Source organism: Rhinatrema bivittatum, chromosome 3, assembly GCF_901001135.1.
Source record: "Rhinatrema bivittatum chromosome 3, aRhiBiv1.1, whole genome shotgun sequence".
In the NCBI taxonomy this organism is placed as follows: domain Eukaryota; kingdom Metazoa; phylum Chordata; class Amphibia; order Gymnophiona; family Rhinatrematidae; genus Rhinatrema; species Rhinatrema bivittatum.
In genome coordinates, this window is record NC_042617.1 from 577,699,548 (window position 1) to 577,720,722 (window position 21,175).

The 21,175-nt window shown below is 47.8% G+C and overlaps 1 protein-coding gene across 4 annotated transcripts in view; it reads left to right on the forward strand.

Moving 5' to 3' along the window:
* LOC115088384 (eyes absent homolog 4) overlaps nucleotides 1-21,175 on the forward strand; it is a 193,984-nt gene that overhangs the window by 97,207 nt on the left and 75,602 nt on the right. For all 4 annotated transcript variants that reach the window (XM_029596600.1, XM_029596599.1, XM_029596601.1 and 1 more), the window contains exon 7: nucleotides 19,901-20,037. In XM_029596600.1, coding sequence (XP_029452460.1) covers nucleotides 19,901-20,037 — 137 coding nt within the window. The remainder of the gene's footprint in view (nucleotides 1-19,900; nucleotides 20,038-21,175) is intronic.

The window sequence follows — 21,175 nt, forward strand, 5'->3', positions numbered from 1 at the left end:
GAACCTGGCAAGGTTACAGGCCCTAGTTACCTATCCGCCTTACACTAAACTCCTGCAGGACCGGGCGTACTCCGCAATCACCCTAAATTTTTACCTAAGGTAGTTTCAGAATTTCACATTAATCGATCCATCATACTACCTATCTTCTTTCCCAGGCCCCATTCCAATCCAGAGGACAGGCTCTGCATACCCTTGACTGTAAACGGGCTCTAGCTTTTTATCTAGACCATACACTTGTCCACAGGAAGAGCACTCAGTTATTCGTCTCTTTCCACCCCAACAAATTAGGGCAACCTGTGGGTAAGCAGACTCTCTCCTCCTGGTTGGCGGACTACATATCTTTTTGCTATCAGCAAGCAGGCATTCCTTTTCAAGACCGTGTTAAAGCACACTCTGTGAGGGCCATGGCGACTTCAGTAGCACATCTACGATCGGTGCCACTTCCTGACATTTGCAGGGCTGCTACCTGGAGTTCTCTCCATACTTTCGCAGCCCATTATTGCTTAGACAAAGCCGGAAGACAAGATTCCATCTTCGGCCAGTCTGTCTTGCGTAACCTATTTCAAACGTGACGTACCAACAGCCTTCCGCCTGCCCGGTGGGGTTCAGGATGCCCTCTACCAAATTCCACCCCAGTTGTTGTGCTTGTTGCACGCCTTTGGGTACATTTGGTGCCTGTTCGGACATCCTCAGCTTGGTACTCACCCATATGTGAGGACTACCATCCTGCTTGTCCTGTGAGAAAGCAAATGTTGCTTACCTGTAACAGGTGTTCTCACAGGACAGCAGGATGTTAGTCCTCATGAAACCCGCCTGCCACCCCGCGGTGTTGGGTTCATAACGTTTTGTTATTTTATTTTTTCGGCACTGCCTGTAGCTTTCAAATAAGACTGAAGGGGGACCCCTGCTGGCTGCAGGGTTGGTGCCTTGCTGGGCATGCCCAGTAGGGGCAGTCAAAGTTCTGGAAACTTTGACAGAAGTTTTACTTTATTGGGCTCCATCCTGATGATGTCATCCATATGTGAGGACTAACATCCTGCTGTCCTGTGAGAACACCTGTTACAGGTAAGCAACATTTGCTATCTACTATGATGCCTAGATCTCTTTCCTGGGTGGTAACTCCTAAGACAGAGGTAACGGTGGTGGGGCCGCTTGGCAATAGTGATCATAATATGATCAAATTTGATTTAATGACTGGAAGAGGAACAGTGTGCAAATCCAAGGCTCTCGTGCTAAACTTTCAAAAGGGAAACTTTGATAAAATGAGAAAAATTGTTTGAAAAAAACTGAAAGGAGCAGCTACAAAAGTAAAAAATGTCCAAGAGGCATGGTCATTGTTAAAAAATACCATTCTAGAAGCACAGTCCAGGTTTATTCCACACATTGAGAAAGGTAGAAAGAAGGCAAAACGATTACCGGCATGGTTAAAAGGGGAGGTGAAAGAAGCTATTTTAGCCAAAAGATCTTCATTCAAAAATTGGAAGAAGGATCCAACAGAAGAAAATAGGATAAAGCATAAACATTGGCAAGTTAAATGTAAGACACTGATAAGACAGGCTAAGAGGGAATTTGAAAAGAAGTTGGCTGTAGAGGCAAAAACTCACAGTAAAAACGTTTTTAAATATATCCGAAGCAGAAAGCCTGTGAGGGAGTCAGTTGGACCGTTAGATGATCGAGGGGTTAAAGGGGCACTTAGAGAAGACAAGGCCATCGCGGAAAGATTAAATGATTTCTTTGCTTCGGTGTTTACTGAAGAGGATGTTGGGGAGGTACATGTAATGGAGAAGGTTTTTATAGGTAATGATTCAGATGGACTGAATCAAATCACAGTGAACCTAGAAGATGTGGTAGGCCTGATTGACAAACTGAAGAGTAGTAAATCACCTGGACCGGATGGTATACACCCCAGAGTTCTGAAGGAACTAAAAAATGAAATTTCAGACCTATTAGTAAAAATTTGTAACCTATCATTAAAATCATCCATTTCCTGTCGTGTAGCCAGATGGACTCAGAACAAGTGGGTATAGTGTGCTCGTGCTAGCAGTTGGAGACAGATCTGACGTCAGCACGGGTACATATACCCCCACAGGAAGTGAAGTTCTTCAGTAATTTCCGTCTCCAAAGCAGTTTGGAGAGCCTGCACTCTCGCTGAGCGTGTTTCCAATCTACTTTCTATTTTCTACTTACTTAACTTCTACAGAACATCGAGCCCCACACTCCTGCGGTGATACCATTCGGTCCCTCCCCCAGTTGAGTTTCCCGAGGTGATTTCCGTGGTCCCTCGGAGGTTTAGGCCTCGGTCCGGTGGCCGAATCGCGGCAGGGACCAAGCCCCCGAGCAGGAAAGGCTTGGGTTGAGCTAAGAGGCGCCTCGGTCCCGGCGTGGACTTGGGAGGCAGCGGGTGCATTCCTCAAGCGCGGCGGTGAAGGTATTTGCCCTCTCCCCTCGCAGCCGGAGACCGCCTGGGTTCCAGCCGGGAAGCGCCGAGGATCAGGTAAGGCGCACAACTTTTACTTTGGTCTCCGAAGTTCGAGGATCGGCAGCGTTGCCTGTAGGCGGCACGCCGCGGAGGTCGCCATTTTGTTGGCCCTGTTCAGGTATTGAGCGCCCATGATAGGCGCCTGTGTTGAGCGCATATTGTGTTTAGCGAATATTGCTGACCGCATATTATTGAGCGCATATTGTGTTTCGCGTTTGTTGCTGACCGCATATTATTGAGCGCTTATTGTATTTAGCGTATATAGCTGCTGCTTATTATTGAGCGCATATTGTATTAAGCGTATATAGCTGCCGCTTATTATTGAGCGCATATTGTTGAGCGCATATTATATTGAGCGCATATTATATTAAGCACTTGTTGAATTAAGCGCATATTGCTGCCGCATATTATTCAGCGCATATTCTTCAGAGCGCAATGGAACAATCAAATGCCCCAGTGTCCCCGGCGGCGGCGCCTCCTGATTCCGGCGTGAAAGCTCTCGGCCTCTGCTCAGCATGCCAGCGAGGAGCCACTCACAGCGAGGAGCCACACTCCCTTTGTGCCCAATGTGAGGAGGCAGTGGGAGCCTCGGGCCAGGACCAGTCTCAACCGAGGTTTGTTGACAGTTTCCCAGGGGCCACTCCGGATCTCGCAGGCAGTCTCGAACAACCTGGAATCCCGGGGGACCTGGTACCCCGTCGGCTTGAGACCGCCTCCATTTCCTGGGTGGATCTCTTTAAGGGGATCCATGCCTTTGTGCAGATGCAATCAGCTTCCCGTCCAGACCCTACTGTTACTGTGGCTGCTGCTCCTGTTGCTGCTCCAGAGGACCCTGCCCCTGGACCTTCGCGCCCTTATCGTGGGCGAGCGCACCCGCCTCCAGGCAGTCCGGTTCAGGCAGACCCTGATGTCTCAGAGACTGAATCAGAACCCTCCGAGGAGGGGGAACTTCCCTCGGGGATGGAGCCATATCGAACCATGAGGCGGTTCTTTCCCAAGGAAGATATCTCCGACCTAATATCTCAGTGCCTGGCGGAGTTGGATATTACAGGCCCCAGCACTACGGTGCCATCTACACAGAACCCTCTGCTCGAAGGTCTTCGTCCTACAGCCCGCCATTTTCCCTTCTTGCAAGCCGCACAGCAACTGATAGATCTGGAATGGGCTGCACCAGCTGCCTCATTCAAAGGGGGTCGGGGCCTGATAGGCATGTACCCCCTGGATACAGCAATCAAGGAGATGTTGGCGTGCCCTCAGGTGGACGCCTTGGTTAGCGCTGTGGTCAAGCGCACTACCATTCCAGTTGAGGGGGGGGGGGCGGCCCTCAAGGAACCTCATGACCTGCGACTGGACGCCATCCTGAAACAGACATTTGAGGTGGCAGCTCTGTCTTTGGGAATTGCAACCTGCTGCACAGTGGTGACGCGTTCCTGTCTGTCACAGGTCAGGAACAATGCTCCGGCGGCAGACATGGAGTCTGCTCTCTCGTTCCTCACGGATGCTGCATCCGACCTCATCCGTACAACAGCCAAGGGGATCTCATCTTCTTTAGCTGCCAGGAGTCAGCTCTGGATACTGAATTGGTCAGCGGATGCTCCTTCAAAGACACGCCTCACCAGAATGCCCTTTAGGGGGTCTTTTCTGTTCGGCAGCGACCTTGATAAATTGGTCAGCACATGGGGTGCCTCTCCTATACCTCGACTGCCGGAAGACAGGTTCAAAAGGAACCAGCGCGCCTTTCCAAGGCCTTCCAGAGGCAGAAGCTCCCAACGCTTCCTTCCCTATAGAGGTCACTACCAGGCACCTCGTCCTCACGCCAGGAACCAGTCCTTTCGGCCCAAGCAGCAGAAGAGGGGAGCCGGCTCGGGGTCAGGCCACGGCCGTGCCTCCCAATGAGAATCAGCCGATCCATCTGGGGGATGGGGCCATAGGGGGCAGGTTAACCCTCTTCTACCCCAGATGGGTCGAGATTACATCGGACCAGTGGGTCCTCGCCATCATAAGAACATAAGAAGAACATAAGAAAATGCCATACTGGGTCAGACCAAGGGTCCATCAAGCCCAGCATCCTGTTTCCAACAGTGGCCAATCCAGGCCATAAGAACCTGGCAAGTACCCAAAAACTAAGTCTATTCCATGTAACCATTGCTAATGGCAGTGGCTATTCTCTAAGTGAACCTAATAGCAGGTAATGGACTTCTCCTCCAAGAACTTATCCAATCCTTTTTTAAACACAGCTATACTACCTGCACGAACCACATTCTCTGGCAACAAATTCCAGAGTTTAATTGTGCGTTGAGTAAAAAAGAACTTTCTCCGATTAGTTTTAAATGTGCCCCATGCTAACTTCATGGAGTGTCCCCTAGTCCTTCTACTATCTGAAAGAGTAAATAACCGATTCACATCTACCCGTTCTAGACCTCTCATGATTTTAAACACCTCTATCATATCCCCCCTCAGTCGTCTCTTCTCCAAGCTGAAAAGTCCTAATCTCTTTAGTCTTTCCTCATAGGGGAGTTGTTCCATTCCCCTTATCATTTTGGTAGCCCTTCTCTGTACCTTCTCCATCGCAATTATATCTTTTTTGAGATGCGGCGACCAGAATTGTACACAGTATTCAAGGTGCGGTCTCACCATGGAGCGATACAGAGGCATTATGACATTTTCCGTTTTATTCATCATTCCTTTCTAATAATTCCCAACATTCTGTTTGCTTTTTTGACTGCCGCAGCACACTGAACCGACGATTTCAATGTGTTATCCACTATGACACCTAGATCTCTTTCTTGGGTTGTAGCACCTAATATGGAACCCAACATCGTGTAATTATAGCATGGGTTATTTTTCCCTATATGCATCACCTTGCACTTTTCCACATTAAAGAGGGTTACTTTTTGGACTTCCATCATCTTCCTCCAGACAGGTTTGTGGAATCTCCGTGTCCAATCCACAAGAAGGCAGCATTGGAAGCTACCTTGGCGAGGCTCCTGTCCTTGAGAGCCATAATCCCGGTACCTGCACGGGAAATGAATTCTGGGCATTATTCCATTTATTTCATGGTACCCAAGAAAGAGGGCACTTTCTGGCCCGTATTGGACCTCAAGTCAGTCAGTCGATACTTACGGGTCCCGAGGTTTCGCATGGAAACTCTGCGCTCAGTCAAGAACGCAGTACAGCCAGGAGAATTCCTCACAGCCTTGGATTTATCAGAAGCCTACCTGCATATCCCGATTCACCAGGATCATCAGCGCTACCTACGCTTCAAGGTGCTGGGATACCACTTCCAGTTCCGGGCGTTGCCCTTCGGGCTGGCCACGTCGCCACGGACCTTCACCAAGGTGATCGTAGTGGTAGCAGCGGCGCTCAGACGGAAAGGAATCCTTGTCCATCCCTACCTAGACGATTGGCTGATCAGGGCGAAATCGCGAGAGGAGAGCCATTGGGCAACCAACAGAGTGATCGCCCTACTGGAAAGCCTGGGATGGGTAGTCAACCTAAACAAGAGTTGCCTACAGCCTTCCCAATCTCTGGAATATCTGGGAGTCCAGTTCGACACGCAGACACAGTCAGTCTCACCACCAAGAGAAGATTAAAACTTCAGACGCGTCTTCCGTCCTTGATGGGAACCAGTCGGCCCATGGCTTGGGATTACCTGCAGGTTCTCGGTCTCATGGCATCCACCCTGGAAGTGGTACCCTAGGCAAGGGCCCATATGAGACCACTACAACGCTCCCTGCTCTCTCGATGGAGCCCCCGCTTCCGGCATTACTCCATGCGTCTACCTCTACCGGCCAGAGTGCAGACTCAGCTACGGTGGTGATTGCAGTCCAACCACACGAGCAGGGGGTCAAGGATGTCCTCCCCCACGTGGACTCTGCTCACCACAGATGCCAGCCTGAGCGGATGGGGAGCGCATTGCGAAGAACTCACCGCCCAAGGACGGTGGAGCATGGAAGAGTCAGGGTGGAACATCAACCGACTAGAGGCACGGGCAGTCCGGTTAGCCTGCCTGCGATTTGCTCACAGACTAAGGAACAGAGCTGTCAGAGTGATGTCAGACAATGCCACCACGGTGGCATACATCCACCGACAGGGCGGAACCAGAAGCCAACAGGTGTCCCTCGAGATAGCCCCGCTGATGGCTTGGGCAGAGGCGAATCTTCAGGACATCTCCGCCGTCCACATTGCCGGAAGGGACAACACCATGGCAGACTTCCTCAGCAGAGAAAGCCTAAGTCCGGGGGAATGGCAGCTGTCCCCCAAAGCCTTCCAGATGATTGTGGATCACTGGGGGATTCCGGACATGGACTTGCTAGCGGACAGGTCCAATGCTCAAGTTCCCAGATACTTCAGCCGCAAGCGAGATCCGTTCTCTCAAGGGATCGACGCCCTGGTTCAGCCATGGCCTCCAGGGGCCCTACTATACGCCTTTCCTCCGTGGCCCCTGCTGGGAACCCTTATCCACAAGATTCAGAGGCACAGGGGCCTAGTTCTTCTAGTGGCACCAGACTGGCCAAGAAGACCATGGTACGTGGACATGCGAAGACTACTGACAGGGGAGCCCCTTCCCCTGCCTCCTCTCAGGGACCAGCTACGTCAGGGTCCCATCGTCCACGAGGATCCGGCTCGGTTCTCTCTTACGGTCTGGCCATTGAGAGGGCTGGGCTGAAGAAAAGAGGTTACTCGGAGCCAGTGATAGATACACTCCTCTGAGCTCGCAAGTTTTCCACATCCCTCACCTACGTAAGGATCTGGAGAATGTTTGAAGCCTGGTGTGACACTCATGGCACCAATCCACATGCGACTACTATCCCTATTGTTCTGGATTTCCTGCAGGATGGACTTCAGAAGGGTCTCTCCCTCAGCTCCATCAAGGTTCAGGTGGCTGCGCTGTCTTGCTATGGTCCCAGGAGGGATCGCAAGGCCATTGCCACGCATCCAGATGTTTCTCGCTTCCTGAAAGGAGTCAAGCACATTCGTCCGCCACTGAAGTGGCCAGTGCCTTTGTGGAACCTCAACATAGTTTTGGATTTCCTCGCGGGATCCACCTTCAGACCCCTTCGGGGCCTGTCTCTCCGTTCTCTCACTTTGAAGATGGTGTTCTTGCTGGCTGTATGTTCAGCACGCCGCATCTCGGAGCTACAAGCACTGTCTTGCCGTGATCCTTTTCTCAGAATCACTCCTGAGGCTATCCATCTTCGCACGGTTCCATCCTTCTTGCCTAAGGTAGTCTCACAATTTCACCTCAACCAGACCATATCCTTGCCAACTACGGCAGGTCTGAAGAAATTAGAAGAAGGGCGTTTGCTACGCCATCTCGACACTGGCAGATTGCTGCCCAGATATCTGGAAATGACAGAAACAGTACGAAAGACTGACCATCTGTTCGTCCTTCACAACAGGAAGAAACAAGGTGAAGCGGCCTCTCGGCCCACCATCACCCGCTGGATTAAAGAAGTCATCAGAGCGGCCTACGTAGAGGCTGGGAAGTCACCGCCTCTACAAGTCAAGGCCCATTCTACCAGAGCCCAAGCGACATCTTGGGCGGAATCTAGGATGCTGTCGCCTGCAGAAATATGTAAAGCGGAGACATGGTCCTCCCTCCATACCTTCTCCAGGTTTTACCGTCTGGATGTCCAGGCCAGGGAGGATACAGCATTTGCGAGGGCGGTCTTACACGGTCCTCAGGCAGCCTCCCGCCCAGTCCGGGAGTAAAGCTTTTGTACATCCCACTTGTTCTGAGTCCATCTGGCTACACGACAGGAAATGTGGAGATTACTTACCTGATAATCTCGTTTTCCTTAGTGTAGACAGATGGACTCAGCATCCCGCCCAGCTGCCTGTAGTCATTGGTTTCATCGATTCAAGGTAAGCCTTCTCACTTCTTACATGAGTGCGTCCACTCTGCCAGGTGTCGACGCCTTCCGGTTGGGAATGCTGGCGGTCTCCAGCTACTATCAATCGGTCAGGGGAATCCTGTTTTCACTATTTTTCTTGATCGTCAGTACACATATATCCATAACAGCTTTTGCAAGGAAGATTACTGAAGAGCTTCACTTCCTGTGGGGGTATATGTACCTGTGCTGACGTCAGATCCATCTCCAACTGCTAGCACGAGCACACTATACCCACTTGTTCTGAGTCCATCTGTCTACACTAAGGAAAACGAGATTATCAGGTAAGTAATCTCCACATTGTACCTGAAGACTGGAGGATAGCAAATGTAACCCCAATATTTAAAAAGGGCTCCAGGGGCGATCCGGGAAACTACAGACCGGTTAGCCTGACTTCAGTGCCAGGAAAAATAGTGGAAAGTGTTCTAAATATCAAAATCACAGAACATATAGAAAGACAAGGTTTAATGGAACAAAGTCAGCATGGCTTTACCCAGGGCAAGTCTTGCCTCACAAATCTGCTTCACTTTTTTGAAGGAGTTAATAAACATGTGGATAAAGGTGAACCAGTAGATATAGTATACTTGGATTTTCAGAAGGCGTTTGACAAAGTCCCTCATGAGAGGCTTCTAGGAAAAATAAAAAGTCATGGGATAGGTGGCGATGTCCTTTCGTGGATTGCAAACTGGCTAAAAGATAGGAAACAGAGAGTAAGATTAAATGGACAATTTTCTCAGTGGAAGGGAGTGGGCAGTGGAGTGCCTCAGGGATCTGTATTGGGACCCTTACTTTTCAATATATTTATAAATGATCTGGAAAGAAATACGACGAGTGAGATAATCAAATTTGCAGATGACACAAAATTGTTCAGAGTAGTTAAATACCTAACAGCCAGTAATCTATTATATGAACACCAGAAACTCTCTCTCTCACCCCCTCCTCTGTCATCTATACTTCCCCTTTTTATTTTTCCCACATTCAACCCTCTCTATACCTTGTAATATTGTTTCCGGTATTTTGTATCTTGTATTGCAAGTACTCTATCTTGATACCTCTGTAATTTATAATTCCTCATTTTAACATTTAGTTTTTTCTACTTGTACTGCCCTAAGATACCCAGTTTTATATTGCTCCTCTTATTCGCCTTATAGATGGTTTGTTTATTATTCACACAATTGCTATTGTTCCATGTAAGGGCCTCGCCCAAATGTTCTTAGTTGTATGTAAACCGATACGATGTGCAAATTGCTATCGGTATAGAAGAAATTCGAAATAAATAAAATAAATAAAATAAGCAGATTGTGATAAATTGCAGGAAGACCTTGTGAGACTGGAAAATTGGGCATCCAAATGGAAGATGAAATTTAATGTGGATAAGTGCAAGGTGATGCATATAGGGAAAAATAACCCATGCTATAATTACACAATGTTGGGTTCCATATTAGGTGCTACAACCCAAGAAAGAGATCTAGGTGTCATAGTGGATAACACATTGAAATCGTCGGTACAGTGTGCTGCGGCAGTCAAAAAAGCAAACAGAATGGGGCGGATTTTCAGAGCCCTGTTCGCCTAAATCCGCCCAAATCCGGGCGGATTTAGGCGAGCAGGGCCCTGCGCGCCGGTGAGCCTATTTTACATAGGCTCACCGGCGCGCGCAGAGCCCCGGGACTCACGTAAGTCCCGGGGTTCTCCGAGGGGGGCGTGTCGGGGGCGTGTCGGGGGCGGGCCCGGTCGTCGAGGCGTTTAGGGGGCGTGTCGGCAGCGTTTTGGGGGCGGGTACGGGGACATGGTTACGGCCCGGGGCGGTCCGGGGGAGTGGCCGCGCCCTCCGTACCCGCCCCCAGGTCGCGTCCCGGCGCGCTAGCGGCCCGCTGGTGCGCGGGGATTTACTTCTCCCTCCGGGAGGCGTAAATCCCCCGACAAAGGTAAGGATGGGGTTTAGACAGGGCGGGGCGGGTGGGTTAGGTAGAGGAAGGGAGGGGAAGGTGAGGGGAGGGCGTTAGAGGATTCCCTCCGAGGCCGCTCCGATTTCGGAGCGGCCTCGGAGAGAACAGGGGTAGGCTGCGCTGCTCGGCGCGCGCCGGCTATACAGAATTGATAGCCTTGCGCGCGCCGATCCCGGATTTTAGCGGATACGCGCGGCTACGCGCGTATCCGCTAAAATCCCGCGTACTTTTGCTTGCGCCTGATGCGCCAGCAAAAGTACGCCTATTCGCGCTGTTTGTAAATGTACCCCAATGTTGGGAATTATTAGAAAGGGAATGGTGAATAAAACGGAAAATGTCATAATGCCTCTGTATCGCTCCATGGTGAGACCACACCTTGAATACTGTGTACAGTTCTGGTCGCCGCATCTCAAAAAAGATATAATTGTGATGGAGAAGGTACAGAGAAGGGCTACCAAAATGATAAGGGGAATGGAGCAGCTCCCCTATGAGGAGGTTAGGACTTTTCAGCTTGGAGAAGAGACGACTGAGGGGGGGATATGATAGAGATGTTTAAAATCATGAGAGGTCTAGAACGGGTAGAGGTGAATCGGTTATTTACTCTTTCGGATAGTAGAAAGACTAAGGGGCACTCCATGAAGTTAGCATGGGGCACATTTAAAACTAATCGGAGAAAGTTCTTTTTTACTCAATGCACAATTAAACTTTGGAATTTGTTGCCAGAGGATGTGGTTAGTGCAGTTAGTATAGCTGGGTTTAAAAAAGGATTGGATAAGTTCTTGGAGGAGAAATCTATTACCTGCTATTAAGTTCACTTAGAGAATAGCCACTGCCATTAGCAATGGTAACATGGAATAGACTTAGTTTTTGGGTACTTGCCAGGTTCTTATGGCCTGGATTGGCCACTGTTGGAAACAGGATGCTGGGCTTGATGGACCCTTGGTCTGACCCAGTATGGCATTTTCTTATGTTCTTAACTACAGCAAGGGTTATTTTTCCCTATATGCATCACTTTCCACTTGTCCTCGTTAAATTTCATCTGCCATTTGGAAGCCCAATCTTCCAGTCTCACCAGGTCTTCCTGCAATTTATCACAATCCGCTTGAGATTTAACTAGTTTGCATAATTTTGTGTCATCCGCAAATCTGATCACCTCATTTGTCATACCCCTTTCCAGATCATTTATAAATATACTAAAAAGCTCTGGTCCAAGTAAAGATCCCTGAGGCACTCCACTGTTTACCCTTTTCCACTGTATAAACAGACCATTTAATTCTACTCTTTTTCCTGTCTTTTAACCAGTTTGCAATTCACAAAAGGACATCTCCTCCTATCCCATACCTTTTTAAGTTATCTTAGAAACCTCTCATGTGGGACTTTGTCAGACGCCTTCTGAAAATCCAAATACACTACATCTACCGGTTCACCTTTATCCACATGTTTATTAACCCCTTCAAAAAAATGTAGGAGATTTGTGAGGCAGGACTTCTCTTGGGGAAATCCATGCTCGTTTGTCCCATTAACCCATGACTATCTATAAATGTTTTGCGATTTTATTCTTTATAACATTTTCCATGGTTTTTCTCGGCACCGAAGTCAGGCCTACCGGTCTATAGTTTCCCGGATTACCATTGAAGCCCTTTTTAAATATCAGGGTTGCATTGGCCCAAAGAAGCCTTGACATTTTATTTTTTATGCACTAATATCACGATTGTAAATGAATGCACCTTTTCCATTGAAAATATCTTTGTATCAGAGGGTTCCTTTCCTGTCAGCCTGCTGGTGATGTATCTCATGCCATTCTTCATTGCTCAGATCATGTGCCGCCTCATCTTCATCCAGATGAAGATGGAAGAGGCAGGCATCGGGTTTTGGCCAGGTTACGTAGCATGCAGGAGGCTCAAAACATCTCACAGACCTTAGTGGAGTTGTAGAGAAGGCACCCCCCAGATCTGCCCAGGCAGTGGAAATGTGTTTTGAGTAGATCCAGGCTGTCTCAGTGACTGCCCTGTTCTGCCGGTGGGCTCCGTTGCTGCAAGCTTCTGCTGCAGTTTGTGGGTCAGCTAGCAGGATCTTGAGCCAGGTTTTGAGTGGTTGTCCTCGGTTACCTTAAGGGGAAATGGCAAAGCGGAGCAGAGTAAGATATCCCTTAGTGTTAGGCAGCCGGGCAGTTCCCTGGTTAAGGTAGGGGCAGGCCTCTGGGCCAGTTCTGTAATTCTACCTAGATGTGAGGGAACGGAACGAGAAGAGGTTGGTTGCTCTGTGGTGATAGTGAGAACTGCATTCCTATCTAGAAAGCAGCCCCTAGAGCTGTGCCCTTCCTGAAACTAATCATGAATTCCTAACAATGAGAGGGGGAGGCATCGTGACAGGATGTCAGAAACCTGGACTCAAAAGTCCATGATGATCTCTTTGGCATCTCTTAACACCGGCATGTTTAGGGAGTGGAAGCCCTTGTGGTTGCAGTAGGTGACCTAATTGGCCCCCGGTACCCTTATAGGGATGAGAGTGCAAGCAATAGTCCCCAAGGCAGAGGGGAAACCTGCAGTTTGGTAGAAATCAGGCATATGTTTTTGTTATTGCTCTCTACTCCAAGGATAAAATATGTAGTGATGTGCTTTCCTGAGAAACACAGCCAGGAACTGATCAATACATACAGAGGTGGCAGACTGGCTTATTCCAGCTTGATCCCTAGAGGCGTATGGAAGGTGCCGGTGGCCAAAAACGCCAGGGTGGTAATGACTTGCAGTGCGTGGACCCTGCAGGTGGAAGGGCACAGGTCCTGCTCTAACTGATGGCACAGGTACACTATGGTTTCCTTGTTGGACCTGAACCTGCACAAGACTTGCTCCTCTGACAGATCACAAAACTGTGCCCTGGTCCTGTGTACTCTCTGTAAGGGGTATCTCCTTCTCCTCTGTTCTCTCTTCCTCCTCAACCATTGTACCATGAGCATCATAAGTTTATTGGAGTTATTTTGATTCTTCACCACTCACTCCCCTCCCAGTGTGGCCCAGTCTGTCCCGTTGACACTCACTCTTCCTTTCCCAGAATGGCCCAGTCTGTCCCAGTGACACTCCCCTTCCCTCCCAGTATGGCCCAATCTGTCCCAGTGACACTCCCCTCCCTCCCAGTCTGTCCCACTCACACCACTCTCAGAAATGCTGTGCCATGCAAAGAAAGGTTCCCCCAAAGCTCTGCATGAAACTCCTGGACACATTTTTCATTATAACATACACTGTTCTGGGCAAGGGTTTGCCACTTAGCCCCTCCCCATCCCCTCTGCCTCTCTTCCTAGCCTGCTGCCATATCTATTCTTTCTAAGAAGCCAGCCTGCCAAACATCTGGTCGAAAAAGACTATTCAAGTTTGAACCTGGCGCGTAACATAGATGCACTAAATTTATTTGCATGCCGCCGATTATGTTCGTGTTTACGTGGTTTCTGAAATAGTAACATACGTGCACAGCTGCAAACACATCCCAAACACGCTCACCTTTCTCGCTCATGCATTTGCTGGCGAAGGCTTCACCTACACATTGTATATGCCATTTCCGTGCACGTAACTCTTAGAAAAATGCACACCTTAGTTTTTAGCCCGTACCCAGGCTATATGGAAAACTGGTCCATAAATTAAATTCAACTGCACATTAAGGGGTAGATTTTCAAAGGGGTACGTGCGTACCCCCCGAAAACCTACCCCAAACCCCCCCTGCGCGCGCTGAGCCTATTTTGCATAGGCTCGGCAGCACACGCAAGCCCCAGGATGCGTCGGGGGGCGTGACGCGAGTGACGCGGTGTTTCGAGGGCAGGCCCGGGGGCGTGGCACCGGCCCGGGGGCGTGGTCGAGGCCTCCGGACCAGCCCCCGGGTCGGGTGATGGCGCACCAGCAGCCCGCTGGCGCGCGCAGATTTACACCTGCTTTCCGCAGGTGTAAATCTGCCAACAAAGGTAGGGGGGGTTTAGATAGGGCCGGGGGGTGGGTTAGGTAGGGGAAGGGAGGGGAAGGTGAGGGGAGGGAACAGGCAGCGCGCACTGGGCTCGGCGCGCGCAGGTTGCACAAATGTGCACCCCCTTGCGCCCGCCAACCCCGGATTTTATAAGATACGCGCGTATCTTATAAAATCCAGCGTACTTTTGTTCGCGCCTGGTGCACGAACAAAAGTACGCCCGCGCGTACATTTATAAAATCTACCCCTAAATTAAATTCAACTGCACATTATCAGGCCTATCCTGTAAAGTGCGGCCGCGTTTACCCTGCTCCTAAGCCACTTTTTACTCACGTTCCGGCCGCGTTAGCCCTTCCTGCGATCCCGAATCCCCTTTAACCTACTCCTACCGCATCCTAAATTCCCCGGGCAACCCCTTCCGCCCGCGGCATGTATATTGCATGCAAACGAGCGAATTAGCTCGATATTGCATGCAAACGAGCGAATTAGCTATTCCCTAGCATCCCGTAACCCGCGCCCCGACTATCGCTAGCTTTCCCTGCCGTTTTGTCACGCGTTTAACCTGCAAACTTACCGCCTACCCTGACCCAGGCGGTAGAGGCAGGGGTAAGGGTAGATGGCAAGCTTTCCCCCAGCCCCCGCTCACCTGCCCCGGCCGCGATCATGGGTGCCGGTCTCCGTGGCAGCCCCAGTCCTCTCCCCTGCTCCCGAAGCCAAAAAAAAAAGCGAAAAAAACGTTGCAGCCCCCCTCCGATGTCCGGAGGGGGGCTGCAACGTTTTTTCGCTTTTTTTTTTGGCTTCGGGAGGAGGGGAGAGGACTGGGGCTGCCACGGAGACCGCTTTCCCCCGTGCAAGTAAGTTGCTTCGCCGCTTCAGTTCTTCCCTCCTCCCGGAGCTGCTTTTTCAGCCTTGCTCCGGGAGGAGGGGGGACACTGACAGCGGCGAAGCGAAAAAAAAACCAAAAGCAATTTTGGTTTTTTTTCAAAAAGCTAAAAGTAAGTTGCTTCGCTGTCCGTGTCTCTTCTTCCCTCCTCCCGGAGCAAGGCTGCTTTTCGCGCCCTGCTCCGGGAGGAGGGAAGAGTGAAGCGGTGAAGCGACTTACTTTTTGCTTTTTTCGCTTCCTGGTATCTGTCATTTCAAATGACATTTGAAATGACAGATACCAGCGTGGCGTGAAGCCTTAGGCCCGCGCACCCAGGATACTGTATATGCTCTCTATCCAGTAAAATGGGTTGCGCGGGCCTAAGGCTTTTCGGACGCGGTTTACATTTAAATAAAATTAGTGTTCAGGATCGAGCGGTAGGTGAGCTGCACTGTGCGGGCGGTAACCGCGGGTGCCGTAGGCACTAACGCAGCTCTTCTTACCGCTCGATACTGGATAGACCTGTATGTTCTTATGTTCTTATTTTAAAGGAATTTTTCTGGAATCTAGCACAAATACTGGAACTTTAAGAATCAAATTATTCTCATGTTCTGTTATTGTAAATGCTAAGAAAAATTAAGAGAAAACCTATTGAGTAGCCAAGAATAGTTTGGGATACCCCAAATGTGTTTATAGCCTCACATTTTTTATATTCATTTAAACAAATGTTTTTTCCTGAGTATTTCTGAATGTTCCTCACCTCAAGCACTGGTTTGTTATGGTCCATTGTACATTTTACAGATACATAATAAATGTTACCACTTCAGCGGTTAGAAAACCAAAAGAAAAGTTGTAATTATTATTACTGTTCTTCTCCATAATTTCATCCTGCATCTTTGTATATTTTTGTCAAAAACATGTATTTCTTGCTCCATGCTCATTTAATCTTTTTAGATGGATAACTGAAACGTTATCCGTGCAAATGGCTAATACGGCAATTCCAGCCAGTTATCCAGCTAAATTATAGCGGGATATAAAAGGGGCGTTCTAGGCAGGAGTTCCAGGGATATCCAGGTAAGTAGCACACGTTTATTTAAAAAAAAAAAAAGAAGAGCACCGAGTCACGGGCCTCCTAACCCGAGCCCCACATTTCTACCCCCACCCTATCCCCCGCTGACAAAACAATCTGCTGCAATGTCCAAAAGCCAATGTAAATTGAAAAAAGCCAAGCGCTGCCGGCGTGGGCCTCCAGCCCCGCCCCCTCCCCGTGAAAATATGTGTACTTTACCTCTTCTGCCCCCCCCCCACCCCACACACAATCAGCCACACACCCCCCACACACACTTGCAGGCAGACTCCCTTCCACCCACTCGTTACCTTCTACATCTGCCCCCTCATCCTACCGGGATCGCTCTGCAATGCGATCCCAGCCGCTTCCAGCGTTACTTAGGGAATAATGCTGGAAACGGACAGTACGTTACGTTACTTAGGGAAAAACGTCGGAAGCAGACAGTATGCTACGTTACTTAGGTAATACTGCTGGAGGCGTACAGTAGAGTATGTTAGGGAATAACGCTGGAAGTGTACAGTACATTACGTTAGGTAATACTGCTGAAGCGTACAGTAGAGTATGTTAGGGAATAACGCTGGAAGTGTACAGTACATTACGTTAGGTAATACTGCTGGAAGCGTACAGTAGAGTATGTTAGGGAATAACGCTGGAAGTGCACAGTACATTACGTTAGGTAATACTGCTGAAGCGTACAGTAGAGTATGTTAGGGAATAACGCTGGAAGTGTACAGTACATTACGTTAGGTAATACTGCTGAAGCGTACAGTAGAGTATGTTAGGGAATAACGCTGGAAGTGTACAGTACATTACGTTAGGTAATACTGCTGGAAGCGTACAGTAGAGTATGTTAGGGAATAACGCTGGAAGTGTACAGTACATTACGTTAGGTAATACTGCTGGAGGCGTACAGTAGAGTATGTTAGGGAATAACGCTGGAAGTGTACAGTACATTACGTTAGGTAATACTGCTGAAGCGTACAGTAGAGTATGTTAGGGAATAACGCTGGAAGTGTACAGTACATTACGTTAGGTAATACTGCTGAAGCGTACAGTAGAGTATGTTAGGGAATAACGCTGGAAGTGTACAGTACATTACGTTAGGTAATACTGCTGGAAGCGTACAGTAGAGTATGTTAGGGAATAACGCTGGAAGCGTACAGTACATTACGTTAGGTAATACTGCTGGAAGCACATAGTACGTTACTTAGGGAATAACGCTGGAAGCGTACAGTACATTACGTTAGGTAATACTGCGGAAGCGTACAGTAGAGTATGTTAGGGAATAACGCTGGAAGTGTACAGTACATTACGTTAGGTAATACTGCTGGAAGCGTACAGTAGAGTATGTTAGGGAATAACGCTGGAAGTGTACAGTACATTACGTTAGGTAATACTGCTGGAAGCGTACAGTAGAGTATGTTAGGGAATAACGCTGGAAGTGTACAGTACATTACGTTAGGTAATACTGCTGGAAGCGTACAGTAGAGTATGTTAGGGAATAACGCTGGAAGTGTACAGTACATTACGTTAGGTAATACTGCTGAAGCGTACAGTAGAGTATGTTAGGGATTAACGCTGGAAGTGTACAGTACATTACGTTAGGTAATACTGCTGAAGCGTACAGTAGAGTATGTTAGGGAATAACGCTGGAAGTGTACAGTACATTACGTTAGGTAATACTGCTGAAGCGTACAGTAGAGTATGTTAGGGAATAACGCTGGAAGTGTACAGTACATTACGTTAGGTAATACTGCTGGAAGCGTACAGTAGAGTATGTTAGGGAATAACGCTGGAAGTGTACAGTACATTACGTTAGGTAATACTGCTGGAAGCGTACAGTAGAGTATGTTAGGGAATAACGCTGGAAGTGTACAGTACATTACGTTAGGTAATACTGCTGAAGCGTACAGTAGAGTATGTTAGGGAATAACGCTGGAAGTGTACAGTACATTACGTTAGGTAATACTGCTGAAGCGTACAGTAGAGTATGTTAGGGAATAACGCTGGAAGTGTACAGTACATTACGTTAGGTAATACTGCTGGAAGCGTACAGTAGAGTATGTTAGGGAATAACGCTGGAAGTGTACAGTACATTACGTTAGGTAATACTGCTGGAAGCGTACAGTAGAGTATGTTAGGGAATAACGCTGGAAGTGTACAGTACATTACGTTAGGTAATACTGCTGGAAGCGTACAGTAGAGTATGTTAGGGAATAACGCTGGAAGCATACAGTACATTACGTTAGGTAATACTGCTGGAAGCACATAGTACGTTACTTAGGGAATAATGCTGGAAGTGTACAGTACATTACGTTAGGTAATACTGCTGGAAGCACATAGTACGTTACTTAGGGAATAACGCTGGAAGCGTACAGTATGTTACGTTCAGCCTTATTCCCTAGGTAAAGCTGGAAGCGGCCGGACGAGGGGGCAGATGTAGAAGGTATCGGGTGGGTGGAAGGGTTTCTGCTTGGGAAGGGGGGTTGTGGCTGATTGTAAAGGGGGGGCAGAAGGGTAAAGTACCCATTTTTTGTTGGGGGGCGGAGCTGAAGGCCCAGGACAGCGGCGCTCGTATTTTTTCACTTTACATTGGACTTTTGGACATTGCGGCACATTTCTTTTGGCAGCGGGGAAGAGGATGGGGGTAGAAATATGTGGTGGGGGGGGATCAGGCCACGAGCCCATGACTTGGTGCTTTTTTTTTTTTTTTTTTTAAATAAAGGTGTGCTACGTACTCGGATATCTCTGAAGATATCTCTGAAGATATCCAGGTAAGTAGCTAGTTATCTTGCCACATGAGGTTGCATAACTTTAAGCCTAACCGGTCATATTCAACCAATGGCCATTTAGGGTCGAAGTTATCCATCTATTAGCCGGATAACTTTAAATAAGTATATATGTTTATCCCGCTGAATATACTGGACAAGTTATCCGGCAATTTTTAGCCAGATAACTAATCCACTAAATGACCAACTGAATATGGGCCCCCATATAATCTGGCCTGAGTAAATGATAGGACAAAAATATTTCACCATACATGAGACCCCCTTCTATTATAGATCCTCCATTTGACTGGGTCGTAGCAGAACAACCCACTCATTTTCCTTAAGAAGAAAGGAAATAGCTGTCAGTTAGGGAGGATTAAGGAAGTCCTTCTGAAAATGGATAAAAGATAAGAAAGAATGTGTTTTTCAGTTATGCCCTTGGTAAATGAATAAACTTTCTTTTTTAATAGAATTCCATGACAAGGAAGATATTTTTCAAATGAGCGTCACTAAGCAGTTACTCTGACAAAATGGGGGCCTGAAACTTCCCCTCCCTCTGGATGGTGGAGCCCACCAGTAATGCACCAGGGTTTTCATTTTAAAATCCCCACGCATCCTTTAAGCGTCACAACTTTGTCCTGGCTGCAAAGCAGGTGCAAAGTGCACAGATCCGTTAGTACCGCGGCCCGGCCAGCCCCCTCTATTTTCAAAGGGAAACTTTGCCGGGCATTTCCCATTGAAAATGTGCTTGCAGGCCCTCGGGGACGATATCCCCACGAGCCTGCAAGCCCCTCTCAGGGTTTCAAAATTACCCCCACCGGATACTTATTACATTTGCAGTGTTATTTGCATGTCCTGTCTTTTGCTGTCTGTACAATGCAATCAGACTGTTCCATTTTTAAAGAGCACTTTGTGCCTCTGATTTTATTTGCAGGAGAATTTGAGACAGTGCAGAGCCCCTCAACACCAATTAAGGACCTTGATGAGAGGACGTGTAGGAGTTCTGGGTCTAAGACCCGGGGAAGGGGTAGGAAGAATAATCCATCACCCCCGCCTGACAGTGACTTGGAGGTATGCCCTGCTTTAATTAATGATTATTGCACTGTACTTCTTGCTCTGATGAAAAGTGGTTTCCTGTAGCCACAACTAAGGAAATAATTAAAAGGTGCCCAGGATTTTTTTAAAGCCATTAATCAGTTTGCGTATAGCGTGTGTAGCATTCCCCTAGTACTTCAGATAGCGGTGTATTTCAAAATTAAGCGATGTTCCCTTTATCTCAGATTGTAGTTCAGTCCATTTCATGCTGTGGTTCTCCCATGTTTGCCGCTTCCCATTTAATCTATCAAGACTATTGAAAACACTAAATTTAAAGTGAATTTAAGGTTCTCTTTGCTTTTTCCTGAGTATTTGTCTGTTTACATTGAATCTGGTTTACCAACGTAAATTGCCATGTTTTACTTTTTTTGGTGCCATCCTATGCCGGCTAGGGATGTGCTCTCGTTTCTTTCAGTTACTGTGCCCCCAATTTTTTTGGACTGTGCACTAAACCAAATATGTGCATATTGATTTTATTTTATTTATTTAACCTTTTTATATACCGACATTCGTTGGGAACATCACATCGGTTTCCAGAGAACAAATAATGCAGCGTAACAGAGCAGCGCATTAAAACTAAAACTAAATGGAGAGAACTATAACAGGCAAACGTCAAGTCTGTGGAATGAGCGTATGCCGTTGAATATGTGCCTGCTAAACTAATGTGCGAATACTTAATCTAGTGCGCACTAAAAAATGTAATGAGAAATTTTTTGTTGCCTCCATTATTTTTCTCTGTCTCTCTTTGTCAGTGTTGCTGGGGAGGAGAAGGGGATGGGGAGAGAAGGCTTTTGAAAAGGATCATTATTCAACTTTCCACAGCTCGAACGGTTTCCCATAGAAAGCAATGGGGATTTTTTTTTGGGAGGCTCAGTTCTTTGACCATACTGATCCAGTGTTTCTGGTTTTCAAATTCCTCGAAAGTATTCACATTTTCTTCCTGCATGCCAAATTTGATTCATTTCTCTCCCATTTTTGGAGACTTATTGTGCCTATGAATAGTCGGCTGGACATCGATTTTTTTATATAATTTTTTTCCAATATTACATATGTCGGAAAGCTTAAAAGTGTGACTTTTATATGGTTAAGAAAGTCATTTTTAAGGCAAACGTTT